Source organism: Muntiacus reevesi, chromosome 6 (assembly GCF_963930625.1).
Source record: "Muntiacus reevesi chromosome 6, mMunRee1.1, whole genome shotgun sequence".
Taxonomy (NCBI): Eukaryota; Metazoa; Chordata; class Mammalia; order Artiodactyla; family Cervidae; genus Muntiacus; species Muntiacus reevesi.
Genome location: NC_089254.1, coordinates 38016739 through 38043448, shown reverse-complemented (window position 1 = coordinate 38043448; position 26710 = coordinate 38016739). Strand labels below are relative to the sequence as shown.

General features: G+C 34.4%; 1 protein-coding gene across 1 annotated transcript in view; it reads right to left on the bottom strand.

Moving 5' to 3' along the window:
- Nucleotides 1-4647: 4647 nt before the first annotated feature.
- Nucleotides 4648-26710, bottom strand: part of SEMA3C (semaphorin 3C) — a 204422-nt gene continuing 182359 nt past the window's right edge. The window contains exons 14-18 of the mRNA XM_065939907.1: nucleotides 24341-24382; nucleotides 21007-21164; nucleotides 13857-13924; nucleotides 11417-11547; nucleotides 4648-7448 (exon numbers count right to left, since the gene is read on the bottom strand). Of these exons, the coding sequence (XP_065795979.1) occupies nucleotides 7035-7448; nucleotides 11417-11547; nucleotides 13857-13924; nucleotides 21007-21164; nucleotides 24341-24382 (813 nt within the window). The 3' untranslated portion in view covers nucleotides 4648-7034. The remainder of the gene's footprint in view (nucleotides 7449-11416; nucleotides 11548-13856; nucleotides 13925-21006; nucleotides 21165-24340; nucleotides 24383-26710) is intronic.

The window sequence follows — 26710 nt, the reverse complement described above, 5'->3', positions numbered from 1 at the left end:
AAGTTTTGATCTAAACTCTTTATACTTCATATATTGTGTTCTTTAGAAAATTATTTAACTCAAGGCAAGTAACTAAACGCACTAGATTCTCAGTTTTGCCAATTTATAAAACAGACTAATACCTTCAGCAGATCCTATGAGTAAAGCAGATAATTATGTACAGTGTGCACCTCTATGCTCACAGGAATTCCCCCAGAAAAATGCCTAGTAAGTGGTTATCTTTAAGAGGATATAATTGTGATAGTTTCATGGTACTATAACTGTCGGTGCTGTGAATTGCCTAGCACATAGCTTGCCTTCTTTGCCAATATGAATTCAGACATGATTCAGAAAGAAAAGGCTGCTACATTCATCTCATGTCTATCTTCATTCAAGATTTTTTTTAGCGATTTTTATATATAGTGATTTTCAAAATTTGGAGTAGGTTTCTGTTCTTTGATCGAATTTGACAGTTTATAATTTTAACTTAATCTAAAAGAAAAATATTATTAGAGTCATAGGGTCATGTGATATTTTAAATAAGATGTAGATAACAGTAATTAATAGTTTTGAAAATATAAACCTTGTTATAGAAGCATAAAATTGTGTGAAGCAAATAGAATAGAAATAGGAATATGGAGAAATATGAATCATTTAAAATTTCTGACTGTTGTTAAGAACTTGTTATGATTTAAAAATACAATGGTGGGTGCCAAAGTCTATGTTTTGATTTTAGTCATTTTAGACAATAATAAAAGTAATATAACTTTCATTTAAAAATGTCAAAATTCATATCTTACTGGATATCCTTTCAGCTACTTAAAATAACAGTTGAGATCTTAATGTAGAAATGTACTCTGGGCTACATAGCTTTTCAAACTTCTGTTAGAGGGTACTTGGGTGTCAAAGGGAGAAATCTCCTCGTCAAGCTCATGGGAGATATTTAATGACTCATCTTTGTTGTCAGTGGTCACAGCAATGAAAGGTGAGCTGAGGGGAAGAGATGGTGAGCAAACAGAGCTATGAGTTCTGTATTTCTACCTCACATCTAGGTTTGTGTCCTAAGAAGGAACAATATCCTGTAAGGGAAAGTAACACACACATATATACACAGTTCCTAGTGGTTTTAGTGTGAGTGGACTTTGGCTCCTCTCCCAGAATAGTGCAAGAAGAGCTGAAAACTTCCTATTTCTCTGTGTGTTTGGATGTACTGGAAAGCTCACCTGCTCTGAAAGGACAGTCTCAGCAGCAAGAGACGAAGCAGGGGACAGCTATACTGTTGGCAAAAGTTCAATAGAAAATGACATGCAAATTCATGAAGTGTTCCACATTTTTAAAAGGAACAAAACAGTACCATTTGCAGAGATGTGGATAGACTTAGAAAGTGAAAGTTGCTCAGTCATCTCTGACTCTTTGCAACCACATGGATTATACAGTCCATGGAACTCTCCAGGCCAAAATACTGGACTGGGTACCCTTTCCCTTTCCCAGGGGGATCTTCTCAACCCAGGGATTGAACCCAGGTCTCCTGCATTGCAGGTGGATTCCTTGCCAGCTGAGCGACCAGGGAAGCCTGGATAGACCTAGAGACTTTCATAAAGAGTGAAGTAAGTCTGAAAGAGGAACACAAATCTATAGTATTATTTATATTACAATATTATAGTCAAAATATTGCTTAAATGTATAATATTGAAATCTACAAAAATGATGCATATGAACTTATTTGCAAAGCAGAAATAGAGACAGATATAGAGAACAACTTTATGGATACTTATGGATACAAACTTAAGGTGGGAAGAAGAGGATGGGATGAATTGGGATACTGCAGTTGATATATATACTCTACTATGTGTAAAATAGGTAACTAATGAGAACCTACTGTATAGCACAGGGAACTCTACTCAGAGCTCCATGGTGACCTAAAGGGGAAAGATATCTAAAAAAGAGGGGATATGTGTATATATAGATCTGATTTGCCTTGCTGTACACCAGGAACTAATACAACATTGTTAAAAAATATATATACTCCCATAAAAATTTAAAAAAAGAAAAGAAAAATGCTGCCACCACAGACGCTAATATAGATAAATGACATCAAATATCAGTTAAACCATTTAGGTATAACCTGAGTTAAAAGAGGGATAAAAGTTCAAATACTTAGAATAGTTTTGCTCTGCTGATAGAAAAAAAATAATAGCATACACTTTTTGAGCTTTTACTATGTGCCTGGCCATAAGAATTCTTCATGTATTAACTCATTTAATTCTCACAACTATAGAATGTGAAAGGTGTTACTATAATTCCAATTTTAGAGAAAGCAGCAATTCATCAAGAAAGACATAACATTCCCAGGCTATATCATTTTTAGTGGAGGAGTTGGAATGGTAACTTGAAGCAGAAATGAGATTCATTTTGAAATATTAAAAAACTGAATATAGCTGGTTCGTGGATCTTGATGTGCATAATCTGTGGATACAACACACATACATCTGCATCTGTACAAATATCACTGGGAATTCAGTGACTGTCTCAGGCAGATGTGGCTTGGATAGTACCTCCTCAGTTATTTTGTTTCCAATGGTCGCTTTTCCTATTCATGAGTCAAGCTGACTCTCAACATCAAACCAGAGCTTACAACTGTGAATTCTCAACTCAAAGGTACTATGAAGGTCCTAAGTTCTTTGATGAGCTACGATACAGCAGAGATGGGAAGTTGATTATAAATCATACCCTTTCCACCCCTCAACCCACATACATGAGTAAAGGGGGAAATAATAAAACAAGGGGTTATAATTTCTTTTCCTACATAGAATTGTAAAAATGATATTTTGAAAAAATCTAAGAAAGTAGGAAATTGCTTTCATCTTATTGTACCCCCTTATGAGCCAAAGACTGTATGTATATTGAAAAATATTCAGAGAGACAATAGGAATGGCTTTGATTTTTATAATAATTCCATCACATATCCATTTGGCCATGCAGAAGTCATTATGCTTTTGATTTCATAAAATGTTTGGATGACATTTTTATATAAATAATTCAGAGGAAAAAAATCACTTAAGGAATATAATTCACCCCACTTTTCACTTGAGGTTTGAGAGGTAACCTTATATAGAATAAAGAGTTTTAATGTGTTTGTTATAATCTCAGTCTTCAATAGCACTTTATCTAAGTAACACTCAAACATGGCAATATAATAGCTCTGAGAAATACACAATTCAACCTGGGTGGAAAGTATTGTATTATGAGATAAATGGACAAATGCATTAGTCAGTAGAGTGAAGATGGCATTTTCTTATTTTGGAGCTAGTTCTTCCAATTCTCAGTATCTGTGCACCAAGAAAGTAGTTATGAAATTATAAAAATTGAAGTATATACCAGAGGCCCACTAGGAAAAACAATTCATTGACAATGAAGTTCACTGAACGGCATATACACAAAATTCGTTGCAATTGGTTTCAACTTTGCAGAGGGGCTTGTATTCCCTGCAAAAGGCCATTGGATAAAATGACAGGGGGATAAACACTTATAAGGAAGTTGTTTTTCACAACAGTCTTCCAGAGTTTTGTTACCATGCATAAAATTCAAAGAAATGCTCAATGCCACTGGTTAAGTAACCATTTTACTCAGTCTGTTTATTTACTTGTCTAGATTAAAACTTTCAGTGGGCCTGACTGTGCTACAAAACAGAGCCGTGATGTGTCTCTTTTTAACCAGAAGAGCAAACACAGGACATGGTGACCCTCTTATTTATTTATTTTTTTAATTTTGGTATGAAATATAAAGCATCAGAAAAATACTAAATTTATAAGCAATGCAATAATTTTTTTAAAATCAATTTTACATTCAAATATAAGCAAGATACTGAGAAATGAAGCAATTAGGGAGTAGTTCAAAATCATCAGGTTGAAAGATTTGTGGAGATTGCTTTATTTATAGTTGTTCTTTTCCCTGTGGCTTCCTTCCCCTCACTTTTATAAAGGCTCATATAAAGTCTTACCCTGGTAAGCTGTCATCTGATCTACTGACTACAGGCTCCCCAGCCTAGACCATTGGCATTTAACTTGTCAAAGGACACAACTAAAATATTACTTCCTATTGCAGCAATAGGGTACTTTCAAAATAAATACAATATTAAGATATTTATTGAATACTTATTGTACAAGTTCTGCCCTAACACTTTACGAGTATTAATTTGGGCAGAGGACGAAAGAGATTCAGCAATTTTCCCATGATAAGACTTCAAATTCTAGCAGTCTGGCTCCAAACCCAAGCATTTATAAACTACACTTTTTTTTCCCCCAACTGTAGACACATGTCTTAATAACTTTCCACAGACGTGAGTGGATGTAAAACTTCTCTTAAAGAGAAAACAAATATGAATTTGCTTGCCGTGTATAATGTATCACGGAAACATACACAAAAACTGACAATACTGGCTGCTTCTGGGGCAGGGCTTACATGAACGAGAGATAGAGGTACAAGGAAAGTTTTCAAGTATATCTTACCAGAAATTTTGAATTTTGAAATATCCAGATGCATTACTTTCACACACACGCAAATAAACAAATAAATGGGGAAAATAAGAACAATTTTAAGAGTCAGCAGATTCTATCATATCAACGAGAAATTATAAACTCAACATTACAAAGGAAAATTAAAGACATCTTTGCGGAATTCAATGTTTTATTTTTCCAGGCACATGATTTCTTCAATATCCAATTAAATATTACTGTGCTAACTACATTTCCTTACAGAGAGTGAACATTCACTGTAATGACAGTTTCATCATGCTAAAATCTAGTCACAAACCTACACTTTGAAAAAAAGTGCATTTCTAGGAAATTTTATGTACAATACAAATGAAAAACATATCAAGTCATTGAATTGTCAGACTACACAAAATAAAATCAACCAATCAACCACCAACATTTAGTATGTGTTAACAATATTTTTGAGAAAGAAAATTTTCTTTACATTTGGCAGTTTTGTTCAAGAAGGGTCTCTATAATTTTAAAAGTGATAAAAGTATATACAATGTAATAATGTTTAAAGCAGAAGGCATTAAATAGCACAAATAATGTTATAAAACTAAACACCCTTATTGTCTATCAGTTTGCGTTTACATGAAGCAAGGGGACCTGTATAATTTACTTTATCCTCTGAGTCTAAAACAATTTTACTTTTAACTCTGTACATAGAATAGATTGAGCATGAACACAGAATATGGTTTCAGCTTTATACACATTTCTATTTGTGCGTGTAGAGTGGAAATAAAGAACTATTTGTATAACAAACTTCTTTAGAATCATATACACATTTGGAACAATAGCTTTTATTAATACCTCTATTTTTGAAGAAACATTATTTATGCTATGTTTGTTACTGCTACTTTTGCTCCATTGAGGCCTCCCCTAGTAATATCATAATTTACCATTTAAATAATAACTCATATTCTTAGATTCTGATAAGTGATTAGATTCATTTTGACGATGATTTTAGTTCTTGACATTTTATACTGTAGTGCTTAGAAAAGTAATATATTTATCTTGATTACTTTCTTTATGGATTGTTAACTACAAATAAAACTTTTGTATTAGATTTTGATTAGGTATATTATATAATTTCTCTTCACACCTGGAAACATGGAAATTGTTAAATGTAAAACAAAACAACATAAGTTGTTTTTTTAAAAGAAATATGAAGATACAAAGAAAATTTTATACCTCTCCCATCGAATTGGTATTTGGAATAACAAAAAATATTAAATTACTCTAAACACAGGATCCAAGTATATAATAAGAAGATAGTTATTTTATTCATCACAGACTTACCACATTTGTATTTATATACCAGTGAATATGATGTATCAACATTCTTTTAAAATAAAGTATGTCTATTTTTGTTCAAATTAGAAATTTTTTCACTTCTCCATAAGATGAGCATCTCTCCAGCATATACAAAAGAGCATTAAAATAAGAATTGGTGACTTAAAATTCAATATGGTATCTGAGGTTGGTAAACAAATGTAAGTTAATCAATGAAATTAATTACTGGAGTTAAAAATTAGTAATATTTTTAATAAACTTCTGTCAATAAAATTGCTTTTTTAACCTTGTTTTTCTTTTTTCTCCCATTTTGATTGTTTTAGACCTCATATACAAGTTTGGTATTTCAAAAAATTTTTCTTCTTATATTTTTTAACTTGCCATGCAAACTAGAAAATTAGAATAAACATATTAATCGATTAAACTGTGCAAGATTATATTCTCTGAGTCTAAAATAACTTAAATATCTTCCAAAAAGGAAAGTGCTTTTGTTTGGAAGATGACTATATAACAATATAAACTTAAAAGCTTCACTGACATAACTGCAGTCAGATATTAATGGTGAGGGTTCCTTTTATCTTCCTGAAACAAGGGAACAGAGATCAGTGACGGATATCAGCAACTGACAATTTTTGCCATCATAAAAATAACTAATACGATATTTCAGTGGAAGCATATAAACTCCATATTATCTTTTAGTGAATTGCTAGTGTTTTATACAACTTTTAGATTCCCTCTTCCTTGTCTTTGTTTTTTGTTCTACGTTTCTTTTGACTCTGTTATATGCATTTATTTCACTTTTACTATGTAAAAATTGTGAACTTGGCATTTGTTTTTGTATACAGATGACTGTCAATTAGAAATCTAAATCCTTAAAGCAAGGATGGAAGATCACAGGTTATAGCCCTCATTCAATTAAGGGATGTAAGAATTCTAGTTTCATAGACGCCATATTGATTTTGAAGAAAAGGTACATAAAGATATAAATAAAATCTAGGTTAAGTTAAACCTTTCTATGCACCATGAGGACCATGACATGTCTAGGGTTGTCAATATCATACAAGAAAATGCATACTCATTTCAGTTCATGTAACATTCACCTTTCTCAGTGAGTAACCACCTTCTTCAGGAATTTCCCATGGGTAAAGCACAAGATTCTTTACTAAAAATTTGATCACTGAAGACAGACCTCTATTAATGGAAGCACAAGCCCCATTTAAGACAACATTATGACTCTGGCAGCTGATTCCTCCTATTTCTACTTTTCCGGCTATTGATGAGAGCCTTTAACTTGCCGTAGTCCCCTCTCATCTTCTGAGATTCTTCTCCCTGTTGATGCTGCTGCCGAGTGTCCTTGCAGTACTGATTAATCATCTGCATTTCTGAGTGGCTGAAAGCCCCCATGATGTCCTTCGGATGGAAGGGTAAAGCCCTTACAGAGCTGGCCCAGGTCCATGGAGACCATTTGTCTGTAACAACTGCCACCATTTCAGAATCTAAAACTTTAAAGTTGATTTTGGCTATGGTCTGCTTGAAGCTGTTTTCTGTTGCAATGCAGTGATACAGTCCTTGGTCAGAATCCTGAACAGAGCGGATAAGGAGTCCTTGCGAAGTGGCTATGATTCGTTCATTCAGTTTGACCTAAAACAGAGATATCAAAGTTCTGAAATCCAACTCTGTATATGCTAAAAAGATATGACTTGTAAAAAGAATTTCACAAGTTTTACAAAAGTATTGAGTACTAATTAACTTCCATCTTAGTGAACACACATTTTTGGTAAATTCCATTGCCTCTTTATTTTTCATTTATTTATTTATTTTTGCACAAGAGATCTGGTTTCAGGGGTACTGAATGTATTAAAGAGAAGGTAAAGGTATCACCCATATAGCCCCAAACAGCTTAAAGCACATTCCCTTTGGGTAGGCAGTCTATGGGGTCGCACAGAGTCGGACACGACTGAGCGACTTAGCAGCAGCAGCAGCAGCAGCAGTTTACTCACATCTAAGTGAGAGTTTTGAATGTTTCTAGAATGTAAATTACAGACAACGCATATATGAAATTCACAGTTTAAACTATCTATTTTACCCTATAGTTGTTGCCTTTTATTGTAACAAAAATACTCACTTATTAAGAACATGAAGCCATAATTAAATAATTGAATTACACCTTTTTTCCAATGAATGAATGAATATTCCCCTAACTAATAATTATATAAGCTGAGGCAGAGTTCTGAACATTATCAAGGGGTTTTTCCAATTATGTAACACAAAGAATGACTAAAAATAAGCTGGAACTTATTATAAGTACTCCAAGTGATTTTACTTTTCAAGGAAAAGTAATAAGAAGCTATGAAGTGAAGTGAAGTCGCTGTCATGTCCGACTCTTTGCGACCCCGTGGACTGTAGCCCACCAGGCTCCTCCATCCATGGGATTCTCCAGACAAGAATACTGGAGTGGGTTGCCATTTCCTTGTCCAAAGAAGCTATGAGGTGACTATTTAATTATTTTACAGGCTTATGCTGTTAAAAATATTATTTTCTGGATGTAAGCTAAATCCTGAAATCCATTCCCTTACAGGGCCAGCTTAGTATTATCAGTGAACACATAAAAACCTAAGTGGTAAGTAGTTCCTTCATATATATACTCAGGAATGCTCTTTCATTGAGGGAAAGAAATTTGACCCAAAGAAAAATAAGAGAATGAATGTGAAATATTTTTCTAAATGATAAATTTCTATATAAATATGTATTTTATTATTAATGAAATACAAACCAAAGATAGGTTGTTTTAGATAAAAAGTAACTCATATACAAAAGCACAAAAATGAAAAATATAGCACTGAAATATGAATAAAACGGAACTAGAAAAGAGAGATTAAGAAAAAGGACTGAAACATATAAAGCAAAACTTTTATATTCATTTAATTTTTTAAAGTTTTAATATGCCTTCAAAATAGTTTAAATAATGTATAAGTGCATTCAGAAATAAAAAAGAAAGTCTTTTCTATTTGCATGAAATTGAGAAAAATTGTGGAGGCTAATTTGATAATATTCATTAATATTTATATATAAGATTCAGTGCAGATATTTTATTTATAGGAATTTATATAAAATTCATAGCCTAACTAATATGCAGATATTCACTCATTAATTTTTAAAAATTTTAAATAATTTTTTGGCCACACCATATAAGCATGCAGGATCCTTGTTCCCCAATTGAGTTCATGCCCCCTACAGTGGAAGCACGGAGTCTTTTTTTTTTTTTTTTAGCACGGAGTCTTAACCACAGGATTGCCAGGGAAGTCCCTACTTGATGCTTTGGTAAGCGGAAAAACAAGAAATAACGTAACCAGTAGATAGCTTTAGTAAAGGCAAAGTATGGTCATACAGTGGAATGTTATGCAGCCAAGAAAAATAAGGTAGCTCCATATGTACTAATACTGAAATTGTGTGTGTATGTGTGGGTGTGTCTCATAGAGAAAGAGATACAAAGAAGGAGAGAGAGGAAAATAGGAAAGTTACGGAGACTAGCTGGAGGACTATACAATTCTTAGCAGCCTATACTCTGAGAAATGGGAATGAGTACTGAAGTGGAGGAGAGGAGGGCTTTTAGTTTTCACTTTATGCTATTCAATATGAACTATCTGCATTTTTCTCTGAAAGTTTTACCACTTGTCTTACTAAAAAAAAAAAGTTAAGTATTTACACATCATCAATGTGAGAAATATGTGTATGTTCGCCTAAACTACTGAGGAAGAATTAAGATAAATTTAATTAAATGTTAATAGTTTATTAAACTAAAGTGATAGTGAGTGGAAATGTGCTATGCTTAAATTCTGGACAGAATAGACTTTCATAATTAGAGTTGAGGTTTTTCATTATCTTAAAAAATAGTATTCTGCTTTTGAGATGGGGAGAAAAAACAGGATAGCCATATGTGTCTCCACATTTTTGAAACCTCTGAAATAAAACATTATAAGTATAATGAAATGAAAGAGATAAGACACATGATACATTCCTTTTTAAATTTCATTTGTTAATTTCTGTGACATGTATTCAAGCCTGTATATATTCATGTATTTTAATTTTACATAATAGAAATTACATTCACCCATTATGTATTTTTCCACTGAACTTTCTACTGAATAAAAGAACAGCATTTTATCTATGTTAGGTAAGCCCCTGTTTGAGTTGTGGCTTTCCAATTCACATACACATATACGGACTTTCTTTGGAAGGATGGTTCATGTCCACCCGACATGTTCAAGCCTAAGAATTCCATTTCTGTATGATAATCATCATCATCATACATTATGACTTCTACCCCAGAGTAGTTTGTAAGGCCATCATTCTTATGCTCCACATTCATTCAAAATAATTTAAAATTAATTAGATTGCAGATATTTCAAGACTAATTTGGTGATAGATTTGATAGCACCAAAACAAGCCTCAATATCTTTTATTAATGAACAAATTTAAAAAATTTTATGAAATTATGTAGCAAGAAGGGGCCCTGAAGTTCACTGAGCCCATCTTTTCCCCAGATATTTAAGTCTCATCTTATGCAAGTGGTCATCAGCTTATGGTTTCATATTCCTGTGACAGGGAACACAAAATTTCCTAAACAGCTCATAACATCTTTGGTCTGAGAGTTGGAAAGCATTTCCTCAAAAAGAGCCAACATCTACTTCAGTAATTCTGATGCAATGCTTAGCTTAGGACTGTATCCATTCTACATAGCTCTCATTAACCTAACGCGTAGTATGGAAACTGTGTACAACAGAAAACACACAAGTGCCGAAGGCTCTATTTTTCCCTTCACTCCATCACACTTTGTGATGTTGTTAATACCACTGCAGTTTAGGCCACTTTAAGGCTTTATATATACATATGTATTTTTCTTCTTATCCTCCATTAGTAAGGACAATGTGACATCAATATTGTGGAATTCATTATTTATAATATTTCACTCTATGCTGTTTTACAATGTTTTCCTTTTAAAACAGTTCTTTATATTCAGTGAAAGGTTAATACAAGTGTCCTTTCATTTGAAAGTCGAGTTTTCTTTTTTTACCTATCACTTAATAAAGGCAATGGTCCCATAAATAATGATTCCACACATTACCTATAACAAAACCCCAGGAGTTATGAATAATAGAGCAATGGAAACAGATTACCACACAGCGGAAAAATGCTCTTTACCATAAAGGTTACAGTTAAGTGGAATTTCTTGCAGAGGAAAATTGAACTTTTTCAAAAGCCCCTTTTATCTTGTGAATCACACAAAGGTGCTGTTGTGTGAGAACCTGGCTTCTGGATTTGCACACATCTTGTTTCTTTTAGAAATGCTTCCTCACATCAGTACCCCCATCTGAGTGTGCAAGTTCTTGCTTTAATCACTGCGTTATGGAGGTGAGCAGGCAGACAGGATTTCTAATTAATCCATCAACTCCATGGACAAAGGATTTTAAAGAAGATGGCACTTGTCATTCCAAAGACACTAAAGGATATGTCCTTCCTTTTTTGTTTGATCTGTGCCTCATTGAGGGATGGTGATTTAATGCTCTTTCCAAAGCTCTGATTGATTGCTGCTCTCCCGCATTACTCACCTCTTTCCTCCTGTCTTTGTCTTTTTGTAACAACCACTTGATAGATGCCTGTGGAGACTTGGGGGCACACTCAAGAAAAGTGGTGTTATTTTTTACTCCATACTGAACAATTTCAGCTGCATTTCTGTATGCTGAAGAGCAAAAATAAAATGAGAGAGAATGAGAGAGAAGCAATGGAATTTGGATCATATTCCCTTATATGAATATTTATTTCTCTATAAAATTGTGAGCAACTAAAGCAAAGCCCAAAGGCAGTCTTAATTACTTAACAAGTTTATACATTGTTTGGTGTGTTTAACCTAAAACAAAGGAGAGAAAGATACAAGGGCATCAATATTTATTCAAGAATTACTTTACACCAAGGAATGCACTTAATATCACCTTGAACATTTAATTATTACAACATCTTTGTGAATTACATTTTCTCAGCCTTTCATGGGCTGTGAGTTATGAAAAAACATATCCTAGGCAAAGAGTTAGCAAGTGCCAGGCAATACCAAAGCCAGGTTCATCCCACCCCTAAACTCCACACTCAGTGGAGATGAAATTCAGATGAAATTCAGAAACACTGGGCAAAGGCAGAAAGCAAGATGTGGTCACAGTGGGATGTAATGGTTGAGAAAATAATCTTTGACCTCAGAGATACCTGAGGTAAAATCTTGACTTCATCACTACCAGCTGTATAACCTTAGAGAACTTATATAACATCTCTGTGCTTCAGTTTTACTTGGCTCTAAAACAGATATTTTCAGACATTCTTATACTGAAATTCTTAAATTAGGAAGAATATTCAGTATAGTTATGTGGTAGCTTAGACATGGGCAGAAACCTCATTCATACAGTGTGAATAGGAAGAGATCCTACTTTAGAATAATTTCTTGAGCAGTAAGTGACATAATCTATTTTAAAAAGCACTTAGCTCAGGTTTTGACACAAAAATGAACACTGATGTTTGTTCATCATTGCCTGTGCTGCCAATAATCTTATCACTATAACTACTGCTACTATGAGTGGGAACTGATACACGATTTATAAAATACTCAGCAAACAGAGAAATAGTAATCTGGATTTATTCCCTCAGTTAGATGTATGAAACAATTAGGCAAAATGTGTCTTAATTTTCTTCTTGTGGTTTGTGTAGTTAGTGACAAGAATATCATTATTTAAATAAAAACAAAAAGGCCCATGCTCACAAAAGTTAGCGGCAGGAGTCTTTGTTAATAGTTAATTACAGAACCTCTATAGCACCTTGGTAAGCCTCGAGGAAGGTCTCTGTTGGTGGGGTGGAGGTGGAGGGAGGGGTTCAGTGGGAAAATTATAACATAATGTCTCCATGTCAGGATGGGAAGAAAGGAATTAGATTAATCGTAAGACAGACTGCTGAAAGTATATGGTATGGTTGTAAACTGTAAAATTCAGAGCCGGATAATTCATAATAGCCAACTGGAAGCACTCCAAGTGTTCCTTGATGGATACACACACACACACACACACACACACACACACACTGGGTTGCATTTTTGCTTTAATTCCGACACATGTTACAACATGAATGAACCCTAAATAAGACATTGCTGCTGTCTAGCCCCCTAAGTTGTGTCCGACTCTTCGGGGACCCCAGTTCTGTAGCCTGCTGGGCCCCTTCTGTCCATGCGATTTCCCACACAGGAATTCTAGGGTGGGTTGCCATCTCCGTCTCCCGGGGATCTTCCCAATCCAGGGACTGAACCTGCGTCTCCTACCTTTCAGGCAGATTCTTCACTACTGAACCACCCAGGAAGTCTCGAAGAAGACATTAGGCTAATAAGCCAGTTACAAAAGGACAAACATTGTATGATTCCACTTACACGAGAGATTTAGAACATTTAGATTCATAGAGACAATTAGAACAGTGGTTGCCACAAGTCGGGGAAGGGAGATTGGGGAGTTAGTGTTTAATGGGTATGGAGTTTAACTTTGGGATGATGAAAAAATTTCAGTGATGGACGGTGGGGCTCGTTGTACAACATCATCAGTATACTTTATGCCACAGAACTGTGCACTTTAAAATGGTTAAAATAGTAAATTCTGTTATGCCATTTATCACAGGAAAAAACAAACAAACAAGATGTTGTTTTTTCTTCAGTGGTAAACAAAAGTAAAGTGTATTTTTTTCTTCAAAAAGAAAATAATGGCTAGAAAAATCTATAACAACGATCTTTGTGAAAGACTCACCAAATGACACATCCAAGGATATCTGTGTTCCTGGACTTTTCTTTTCCATAAATCTTAGTATACGTACAAATAATATTTAATTTTTAATGACTATACATGAATGCCTCTAATTTGTATAGTGAATCTTTCTTTAAAATGACACATTTTGATGTATCACAGATTTCCCTTACTGAAATATGATATGGAGCACTGCTAGTCTTTACCAAGTCTGAGCACTTTTAATTACCTTTTAGGTTAAACCCTCTGCATTGAGTCAGTGGATTGCCATGTCTCACATCTTGTCTTCGGCTCCTCCTATGAAGTGCAGAAATATATACAAGTGACTTAAAATTAACAGTGCCAACTATGATGAACTTAAAAGACTTCATTTTAAATTATGCAATGTTATGATTGCCTAAGAATTTCATAAAGAAAAAGCATCTGATTATCCATATTTTTTGTTCAGTGCTTCAAATATCATGTGGGCACTTTGTTTTCAATTTGAATTAATTCAGTCTCCCCATCTACCACTCAACAGATGAACCTCCTATTATATATACTTTCTAGCATATATACTTTCTAGCATAGATGCTAGATTCCAAATTAATAGGGTAGATTTTTATTTTAGAGACAGTCTTAGAAAATTTTCTAATACAATAACCTCCAAAGTATAAACTTACTAGCATCTTCCACTTTCTAATTTTTTCTTAAATAAATATACTTCTCTTACAAAAGTCAATACTTTCAAATCATTTCCAGATACACTAAAAAGTGTCCAGAACAAGAGAAACAAAGAAAATGAATATTTATATAAAGTTAAGCAAAATGTTTCATTTTCTAGACTAAGCATTTTCCTTCATGTTCTTATTTTGAAAATTTTCAAGACTATAGAAAAGTGGATAGACAAATACAATGAACGATGGTAACCAACACTCATAAACTGCTGTTGTGCCACATTTATGTGCTCTTTCATACCCAAGTAAATGTTATATATATATACTACATATGCACGTATATGAAAATCTTTAGAAAATAAGTTGCAGACATGATAATTTTATACCCTTAAACGTATGTATCTTCTAAGAATGAGTAATTTATCTACATAACATCATTATTATACTAACCATATCAATATTTATTTAATGATATCATATAAATTACATTCTATATTGAAATTTCACTACTTGTGATACTCAAAGTATCCCTTATGCATTTTTAAAAGTTTATTCAGGATCCAAACAAGGTTCACTCATTGCCTTTAGTTGTTACATATCATCGACTTTAGCATTTCAAAATTTTAGTTCATCCTTTTAAAATTGTTCACTATTTAAATAAAAGTTTAAAATTATTTGCAAACTATTTAATCTCTTGTCTTAGATTCACTTATAGTGTCAATTGTATTACATAGTACGACAAATCAAAACAGAGTGATTGAAATGACCTTAGCAATGAATTGTGGACATGAACCTTGTTATAAAGAAGAAGGAACAGAATGTTCTTTATTGTGATTAACAGGGGGTAAACTGATTTTCTGTTATCAATTCTGAAAAGTATATATGGATAAGCATATCATTTAACTGGGCTGGTTAAGTTTCTCTTAATAGTTTATCCTTAATGATAAATTAAAATATTCAGTAAGAGATGGAAAATATTAACACTGGGCTTATAAAATTTGCAAACCATAATTAACCTCAAGGTCAATAATAATGAAAAAAATTTAAAGTTATGGCAAACAGATAATAGTTTATATAATCAAAGGATTATATAAATCTATTTATGAAATATAGGTATAAACTTTGTGTCATTTAAGGATTCTCTTTCCCCCAAAGCCACATGATCCTTATTCAGTTTTATATTTCTCTATAATTACAAACACAAACTAGTGGAAGTCACTCTTGTCTCAGGAATTATGATTAATATTGTACTTTAGAATAGATACTAAGTCGGGTTTTTACTGCATTGTATTTGGTATATTATGAAGTCAAACAATTATTTGCTACCAGTCAACCTGTGAGTATATATTATATGAGAACTGCATGATAGTTCTTATAGTTGAACTGGTCATTTTCAGCCATCTAAGCATTATTGCTCACAAAATTTAACTTATTGTCATATGATCAGCACTAGGTTATGGCTTACTCAAGTACATGGGCCTTCATGCTTAGCAATCTGAATTTGCAGTATCACTTACCTTTCAGACTTTCAAATGTAGAAAAACATTGTTATGGCTTTGCTTTAATGACGAGTACAATAAGGCAGCCATCTGAGTTCTCTGTATCTGTCACCCAGGGATCAAACCTAGGTCTCCTGTACTGCAGGCAGACTCTTTAATGTCTGAGCCACGAGGGAAGCCCCTTCTATATGTGTAGATTCCCTTTAAGGTATTTGTAGAACATCGTGAAAGCATGATGGTAGACAGTCATAGTTCACTGCATGCGGGACTGGGAATTTGGCTCAAGATGTCAAAGTTTCCTCCATTATAGTCTGTTCTTTTAGATAAACAATGAAATTATTTTCTTACTGTGTAAAAAGCAGATATTTACTTGAAGGGTAAATTGATTCTCTTGTTTTAACATTTCCGACTACATGTCTATATCCAGAATAAATAATATTCGGGATTAAATTTGTATGTAATCATGTATGGATGTGAGAGTTGGACTATAAAGAAAGCTGAGCACCGCAGAATTGATGCTTTTGAATTGGGGTGTTGGAGAAGACTCTTGAGAGTCCCTCGGATTGCTAGGAGATCCAACCAGTCAATCCTAAGGGAAATCAGTCCTGAATATTCATTGGAAGGACTGATGCTGAAGCTGAAACTCCAATACTTTGGCCACCTGATGCAAAGAACTGACTCACTGGAAAAGATCCTGATGCTGGGAAAGATTGAAGGTGGGGGGAGAAGGGGACAACAGAGGATAAGATGGTTGGGAAGGCATCAGTGATGCGATGGACATAAGTTTGAGTAGGCTCCAGGAATTGGTGATAGACAGGGAAGCCTAGCGTGCTGCAGTCCATGGGGTCACAAAGTGTAGGACACGACTGAGCGACTAAACTGAACTGACACAAATGCACAAATATTTAATGTGCTTGAGGATAAAGAGGGAAAATGCTTAATGTTGTTTACTATGAAAAACAGTAAAATGTTACTATGAAAAACATGTCTTTTTAAAAAGAGAAACTACTGAGCCAATAACATTAACAACCTTATTATGTCAAAGTACAGCCTCCATTGATTTCCAAGTACAGCTGTACTTTGTTTCCATACAAAGGGACAAGCTTTTTATTTTTATGCCTATGAATTCTTCTGCATGATCGTTGTGTTCCAGTCGTTCAGTTGTGTCCGACTCTTTGCAACCCCATGAACTGCAGCACACCAGGCCGCCCTGTCCATCACCAACTCCCGGAGTTTACCCAAACTCATGTCCATCCAGTCAGTGATGCCATCCAACCATGTCATCCTCTGTCACCCCCTTCTCCTCCTGCCTTCAATCTTTCCTAACATCAGGGTCTTTTCAAATGAGTCAGCTCTTCGCATCAGTTGGCCAAAGTACTGGAGTTTCAGCTTCAACATCAGTCCTTCCAATGAACACCCAGAACTGATCTCCTTTAGGATGGACTGGTTGGATCTCCTTGCAGTCCAAGGGATTCTCAAGAGTCTTCTCCAACACCACAGTTCAAAAGCATCAATTCTTTGGTACTCAGCTTTCTTTATAGTCCAACTCTCACATCCATACATGACTACTGGAAAAACCATAGCCTTGACTTGACGGACCTTTGTTGACAAAGTAATGTCTCTGTCTAAGTTGGTCATAACTTTTCTCCCAAGTAGTAAGCGTCTTTTAATTTCATGGTTGCAATCACCATCTGCAGTGATTTTGGAGCCCAGAAAAATAAAGTCTGACACTGTTTCCACTGTTTCCCCATCTATTTGCCATGAAGTGATGGGACCGGATGGCATGATCCTAGTTTTCTGAATGTTGAGCTTTAAGCCAACTTTTTCACTCTCCTCTTTCACTTTCATCTAGAGGCTCTTTAGTTTCTCTTTGCTTTCTGCCATAAGGGTGGTATCATCTGCATGTCTGAGGTTATTGATATTTCTCCCAGAAATCTTGATTCCAGCTTGTGCTTCATGCAGCCTCGCATTTCACATGATGTACTCTGCATATAAGTTAAATAAGCAGGGTGACAATATACAGCCTAGGCATACTCCTTTTCCTATTTGGAACCAGTCTGCTGTTCCATGTCCAGTTCTAACTGTTGCTTCCTGACCTGCATATAGGTTTCTCAAGAGGCAGGTCAGGTGGTATGGTATTCCCATCTCTTTCAGAATTTTCCACAGTTTATTTTGATCTACATAGTCAAAGGCTTTGGCATAGTCAATAAAGCAGAAATAGACGTTTTTCTGAAACTCTCTTACTTTTTCAATGATCCAGCGAATGTTGGCAATTTAGTGTATAGAAAAACAATAGATTTTTGTATCCTGCAACTTTACTAAATTATTTTATTAGTTCTAGTAGAAAACCCATGATGCAGATTTAATTATGCACATTATATTGCAGCATTAATAATTTCAAGAATGCTTCAGTTCTTTGTTTATTATGAGCATATAGTTAAAATAACAATTTGTTGCATTAGGATGACAATGTAGAATCTATGCTTAAGTACACAATTTAGAAAAGATTAGTGGGAGAATATTAGAACAAATGAGTTAACTCATATTTCAGCAGAAACTTCTATAATGTAAAAAATATCTTAAATATGCAATGATAGTTTTTATTTATAGTATGGAATTTTAATTGTGAAATAGTTCTTGTTTGTTAAATAAAAATGCTTGGTGGCTAAAGCCAATGTCTGAAAATTTTGCAGGGAAGCAGTACTCATTTTCAATTTCTTCACGTTATAGAGAAGGCTGATTTGTCTATAGGACTATGGTAAGATTCACTGGTGGTCCCTACATCACTTTCTGTTTTAGAAAGTGTAGCGCTTCAGTTCCCTTGAGCACTAAATTTGTTTAATAATAGATTGAAGGTTCTTTTTCAAGTATTTTGTTGTCCTTTAGTCCCTAAGTTGTATCTGATTCTTTTGTGACCCCCAAAGACTGTCGCCTGCCAGGCTCCTTTGTCCATGGGATTTCCTAAACAAGAATACTGGAATGAGTTGTCATTTCCTTCCCCAGGGGATCTTCCCAACCCAGGGATCAAACCCACGTTTCTTGCATTGGCAGGTGTATTCTTTACCACCTGGACAGCCTTCTGGGTGTTAGATATGCCAATTTTTAGAAATGCTTACTGAGAAAAAATAATTATTGCTTTGGTAATAGTTATGAAAATAGTTGAAAAATATTGCTGCTATCATAATTGTGAATGAATATAAATATAGTAAAAAAATACCACAAGTGAGCACAAAAATCATTTTTTATCTGAGATTATTTAGAATTTCCTTCCCTCATACTTTGTGTCCAGGTGCAGAACTCCAGCCCAGTATAGACATATCCCAGGATAATGAGGTCCAGAAATTCTATGCAAAAATGAAAAGAGGCCATAGACCTCCTAATTAAATCTTAAAATAACATGGTAGAATATGGGTCTTTGAAAACAGATACTAAAATCTTCTGGGTAAAGAGTGGGACTTTTCATCATACCTTATGCCTTTAATACAGAAGACTTTGAACTCATCTGGGCCACTTTTCCCTACTCCAGATTCAGATGTCTAACTGCCTATTTGACATCTCTACTTGAATACCTTATAGGCATCACTAACTTAACATCGTCAGTTTCCCCACAAACGTGTGCCTTTCATAGTCTTCTCTTCCTCAGGAAATGCCATGCATGTATTTCCAATGCTCAATTCTGAAAAACTGGCTTATTTCTGAGTCCTCTATTTCTATAACATCCCAACATGCAACATGTTAGCAGATTCTGTGAACCCTCTCAAGAATCAGAAGACTTTTGGCCACCTCCAGCTCTACCAAGCCACCATTTTATCTCACTTTGGTCATCAGTTAGTAGTCTAACTGTCTTTCACCTTCTATTTCCTCTCCTCACATTTTCTTTCTATCCCAGGGCTTCGATCCCAGCCAAACCCACCAGATGAACTTTTTAAAACAAAATTCAAACAATACTGCTCCTGTGCTCAAAAACCCTTCAGCAGTTTTCCACTTAACTCTAAATAAAAGTCCTTTGCTGATTTACTAAATCCTATGTCATCTGGCATTCTGGTCCCATTTCTTCCTACGTCCCCCCCAGCTCATTCCAGTATAGATAGCCTCATTCGTCTTGGTGCTGTTTTTTGGACAATCTTGGCATGCTCCAGCTCTAAGGACTCTGGTGCCTCTCTCTAAAATGCTATTCTCCCAAATAATGTCATAACAAAGGAGAGCAGCCCTGGGTGTTCACTGGAAGGACTGATGTTGAAGCTGAAACTCCAATACTTTGACCACCTGATGCAAAGAGCTGACTCATCTGAAAAGACCCTGATGCTGGGAAAGATTGAGGGCAGGAGAAGAAGGGGATGACAGAGGATGAGATGGTTGGATGGCATCACCGACTCGATGGACATAGGTTTGGGTGGACTCCAGGAGTTGGTGATGGACAGGGAGGCCTGGCGTGCTGTGGTTCATGGGGTCGCAAAGAGTCAGACACGACTGAGTGACTGAACTGAACTGAACGCATAAAAGGATCAGAATAATTTTGATATGCAGAAGTGCTGGGTTGCTTTAATCTGTCAAGTCCTTAAAGACCTGTATCTATATCAGAGAAAAAGGAGTTATAAAACATCATCACTCCAGTGACTTTACTTGAAAGATCATTACCTGAACTTCTTAATCTAACCAATACATTCACCATTTTAGGGGGTAAAGCATGGTTATCAAGGTTTTGAAAGTACTCAGGGTACCCATTCTGGAGCAATGCACCTGTTGCCTGAACTAAGACAAGCATTTGATTACAGAGGAATTAATCGGCACAAGGAAATCCTAGGAATGTTAGATTTAAGGATATCTGAAGCATATAAAACAAAAAAGATAAACATTGGGTAAATGTGAAAGTTAAATGCTGCTTGAAATATTCTAGGGGTTGCAGGTGGGGGATTGTGTTGCAGAGGAACTTTAAAATGAAAAGGGAATTTTTCCAAACTACTGCACTCTAATATTTCTGTGAGAATCCCAAGTTAAAATTGATCCCCTCCCCCCACCCCCAGCCCTCTGTATCCTTTGAAGTTTGTTTTTTATGAGAGGCCATTTTCTTTATTTGAAGACTACATATGGTGCTGAACACAGCTACTACTTTTAGTGTCATTTTTACAGGATACTGCAATAGAACTGATTCCAATAATGTGGAGCACTACTTAACCGTCTGATGATACTGATTTTGATTTTCAGTTGAATATTTGGTACTCACCGCTTTCCGGTTGGATAGAACCTAGAGCAGGAATGGCCATCCCAGGCACAGTAAGGATCCCTTGCCAGGCAGCAGTCAGCACAGGCTGACCCGTAGATGTGGCAGCGATGCAGAGACACTTGGGCAAGTCCTTCATTGGAGCTCACATACAGCTGTTGCTATCAGAAGAATGACGGTGATTTATTTCAGATGTGGAAGTTAAAAGAGAACTTTCAGCAGGAACACATAATATATGCCCACAGACCCTTGGATGCATTTTGAAACAGACTAAAAACAAGAAGCAAAGTACAGAAGGATATAACGCCAAAATAAATAGAATTTCCCTATGTTAATACGCCTATAACATTACCTGACTTGTTTGGAAAAAAAAAAAATCTCAGAGCACATGTACAATGGTAATATGCTTTAGACAGTGAGATTCATTGTTCTCTCAGATTTGATCTGATGTATTACAGATTTAAATTGTGATGTTTGTTTTTCTCTTTGAATGCTGTCTCTTAGCAAAGCACAAGGGAGTGTCCTTATTCTTCAAGATTGGCAACTCATCACCTTGCAAACTTTAAAAAGTCAAGTCTAAAATGCAGAACATTTCTAAGTTGACAAAAAATAGTAAGTATTAGATAAAAATTTTAAAACAATTTTCACCTGCTTTTGAAAGTGAATTATTACTCATTAGAGCAATTTTAAAACTATTTAGAAGACTGTATTTATATTTAGACATGCTTTAAATGTTCTATATGATCCACAGATCTTCAAGAGCCTAGGTTATAAATAAAGATTCCATCTTCCTTCATTTGTATGGTGTCAGGAGCTTATTATGATACTGCCCCAGTTCTCTTGGCTATGTATAAAGTGGTTCTCAGGAGTTTCTAACTCAGAGTCCTCATTTTACAAAGGACTAATGATGCGTAACTCAAGTTAACAGAGAATTTCTAAGTTGGAACTTGAATATATGCACATGTGCACAAACGTCACATTTGCAAATTTATTTATAGATTCAAAATTAAATCAGTGAGCGCATCATTGGTCAGATTCTGGAGGCATGTCTCTGAGATTCAGATCCCAGCCTCCAAAATTTTGCTGGGTAACTTTTCTAGATGTCGGCTTCCTCTTTGGTAAGATTGGGACTATGTAGCACTTACTCCATACAAGTTTTGTAAGAACAATATAAGCACTAATTCCATATAAATTGCTTAAAATAGTTTCTGGCGCCTAAGTGTTTAATGAATATTAAATAATAGTAGTAGTTGTAATAGAGTAAACTACCAGTGAACAAGCTAGCAATTTATACATTTTCAATTCTAATTAATCATTTGAATCACATCTCAGTTTACTGTGCCTAATATAAAATACTTTATTCAGAGCAATAAATTTTTCAGAAAATAGGCTGAAAATTAATGATCCCCATTTGAGACATTCAAGCTATAAGAAAACAATTGTATGTTTCAATAATAATCATTTACCTAGAAATATTTTAAATAAATGTTTATTGAGTACATTAACAAATAGTACATCAGCTTCATTAACATATTCCAAGGAAATGTATTTATTTGAAGAAAGGATACAGGTAGTTTCATTCTATAAATAACCTTTTTTATTAATCTATTTTCTGTCATGGAAAGCAAGGGTAAATTAGAAAATAGAAGAGTGTAAAATGAACAATAAATTTTTTAGTTTGAGCATTAGAGAAGGTACTAAATTCATGGAATTTAAGTATATATAAAATACCATTGTCAATTTGCAGTTCTTTCACACTTAAAAAATAGTGCAATATGTAGTTGTTAAAATGAATTCCCCCCAAATCAGTTACCTTGCCTTGAATATAATTGATTTAACTAAAGATTTTAAATTATCTATAAGAAGTTGAGACATATTTAACACTCGGTTTTTCCTGTGTATGTGTGTGTTGTACATTGTAATTTAATGGAGTGGGCTGTGTATTACAAGTTTACCCGTTGAATTAGGAGCTGAAATCTATAATTGTATACTGGGCTACAGTATCACAAAAACGGCTTTGTGTCCATTTTGAATTTTCCTCTGATACTTTTTCTTTCCATTAAATCCATTTCAACAAAGGATTCCCTGCTGACTTCAAAGACAATTCTGACTTGAGATCAGCTCCCTAGGAAATTGGGGAAAATGACAAATGGCTTCTTGCTACTTGGGAAAATGTTTGTTATGCACCATGCAAACATTTTGACAGATGAGATCTTTAGCTTCCTTGTACCCTATTTATTTTTCTTCATAAAATTTAGTCAAGTGAAAACAGTACAAGACTGATTGGAATACTTACTTATCTATAACAGACCAAATATGGTGAAGAACACCAAAGTTATATCATTAGTTATGCTAACACATAAAAACTTCATTCCATATTCCAAGAAAAATAAGTCTTAGGCTCTTACAACAAGAGTTACCACTTTATTTTAGGCAATTTATATAAGTTAATTCATTTGGGAGAAAAGCATTACCTTGCAGAGGCAGATGTAGGTCAGTGAAGTTAAATAATTTATTTATAATTTAGGGTCAGGTTGGTATTCAAATGCACGTCAGTCTCATTCTGAAGCCTATCTCATTTTTGACTAAACTGCTCTGGCCCTTAGAACACTTGCTTAAGAGATAGTGCCTTTGGGGTTTGGAGAGGTGCACGTTTTGCAAATGTAGAGACTGGAATTGGGCTTTTTCCTTCCATGATCATTGTGTATCAGCATGTGCAGGTGCAAATTAGATCAAACATTTCTGATAAAATCATAGTAAAACATTTATTCCCCAAGTCCTGAAGCCTGATATAGCTTAGATTTGAGACATTCAGATTTTCAAGTGACATGTAAACCTTATAAAATAGTACTTTCTTAGAAATAAGCATAAAAGAATGCACTGCACATTTGAAACATTTGACAGTAGCAGAACTCAAAAGAGGAAAAGAGGATTGATTATGCATTTCAACTCCCTGAGAATGCTTATGATGTTATAGTAGCCCAAATATTATGCTAAATTCTTTCTTCAGAAAGATTATTTTTATTTTGGTTGGCTTCACACACTGTAATATTTAAGAATAGAGGATATTAAAAAAATGCTGCATATATATATACACACATATACACACACATACATATATATTCTACTCTAATTGATTTCTGTACAAAAATAAACCTATTTTTTGTCTTCCACTAAAGCTAGTAAATTCCATATCAAAATTAAATGTGTGGTATATTATGAACAGTATTAATTATTTTTCTAATACTAAAATTAAATTTTCAAAATTATAAAATACATTCTTCTACAATAGTAAAACTTTTACATACAAAGAAAATAAACATGGTTTTGTTTTTACCTTTTTGGATGAAATTTTCATTGTTGTTATAGGAGCATGATTCTAAAAAATAAAAAGAAAATTGTTAGCTGCTCAAATAATCCTTAAAAAGGATTTTACATGAAAAGACTTTTTATGCTAAAATTCAAGAAATCATCATTTCTCTCTATATGCACATATATTTTCAAAGTTTAGCAATAATTATCTATAAACTTCCTTTCTTGTGTTCAAAATAATGACAGATTTGTTACACAAATATATGCCTAAACTAAAAAAATAAGTAGAAATTATAACACATCTATCAATATAGCCATTAGAAATGAATGAAGATTAGCAGAACTTGAGATAATTGAAAAAACTGTATGTGAAATATTGAATATAATGAGTAATTCAGGATTGGATCTGGGTGCTTGTGTGGGGTGCAGTGGAATGGTACTCCATTTTACTCCTCCACAACAAAAGCATTTTGCATAAGGCACTATTGTTAACCTGTCAAATGCTGCTATGAAAAGAAGTATTTGCCTGAACTAGACATGTATGGGTGTGAGAGTTGGACTATAAAGAAAGTTGAGCACTGAAGAATTGATGCTTTTGAACTGTGGTGTTGGAGAAGACTCTTGAGAGTCCCTTGGACTGCAAGGAGATCCAATCAGTCCATCCTAAAGGAAATCAGTCCTGAGTATTCATTGGAAGGACTGATGTTGAAGCTGAAACTCCAATATTTGGCCACCTGATACGAAGAGCTGACTCATTTGAAAAGATCTTGATGCTGGGAAAGATTGAGGGCAGGGGGAGAAGGGGACAGAGGATGAGATGGTTGGATGGCATCACGACTCAATGGACATGAGTTTGGGTAAACTCCGGGAGTTGGTGATGGAGAGGGAGGCCTAGCGTGCTGCAGTCCATGGGGTTGCAAAGAGTCGGACACAACTGAGTGACTGACCTGTACACTTATTAATCTTCTTAGTTGAAAACAAAAGAATATTGTTAGGTAAGGTTTTCTTTTGATAAGTGTGAATTAGTAAAAGAATCTAAAAGTTATCTGAAATAGTTATCCTTTTTAAAAATTCCTCTGTTCTTAACTTTACTTCTTATATATCATTAGTTCCTTTTAAAGATTAAAGATTAGATTTGTGATACTGTGATAAAGTTTTGTGAAGCTTCATCTGAGTAACTTAAGTGTGCACACACTGCCAAAATCAACTCTGCCCATAATTACTTCACTTTCTGGAGTTATGTGTTCACACAAACATTTAAAAGAGAATATAGTGATATCTCTAAATACTCAATTGCAACAAATCATGACATTCATTTAGAAATGCACACACATACAGGGCAACATTAGCAATTTATATCCACCTAGGGAAATATTAATAGTTGTACTTTGAATTCAAGTTAAGTTTAGGGAAGTTGGGCATATTTTCAGAAAAAGTTCTGAAAAGAGGATTAAAGAAGATATTATGGTTCTGTGCTCTTTAAAAACAAAGTGCTTGGTTTTTAAAAGTTAAATGGGGTTTTCTGCAGTATATCAGTGTGACACTTAGCTAAGGATTGTTTTCCAATTTAAATGTATTATTTCCTCAAGTACCCATCACAGTATATCATACACACCCAATTATTTTTACCTCACCTCAAAAAATGTGACACAAACACCATGCTGAAGACAGTAACTTTATTTGGTAACTGTCTCTCAGTTTAGCCATATCAATCACTGGCACACACATCCGGAAGAATGCTCAAGCATCCTTAGTCTCTCTTGGGTTGATTTCCCCCCACATGCATTTTGACTCACTCTATTTTTCCACTGAGAGTTTATTCTTTATGATGATAATACCAGCATAACTCATATAACAGATCATAAGTAGTTAGCACATGATCAGAATACCTCACATTTTTAAGACCTTTCCATAGAGTATATGTTTGAGTTTGTGTCAAACTCAATTAACATTTTCTGATTATCAAAAAAAGATATTTCAGAATTAAAAATGAAGTGCTAAAATACAACCCTTTTGCTATCTTCAACAAAACTACTGAATAAGATACTTCATATTATTTTGGCCATTCATGTTGCCCCTACTGAACTGAATGAGAAAAATATATGTATTGTTCAGTAAAATGTGATTTTGGTTAATCCAGTGACATTTCTTCACAAAGCAAGGCATAGAAATGGCACTTGAATGCACATGGTTAATATTTTGTGAGCACAATATTAATCCACTAATCACAAGGAACCTGATGCCAAAGTTAGTCTAACATTAAAAATTGTAACTTTAATAACATAATGGGAAACTGCCAGAATTACTCAGATTCTGTATTTGCTTTTTAAAAATATTTCTTCATATTTAAACTGTATTAGCATAATCTAACATCACTGTATCCTAGTCACTAATG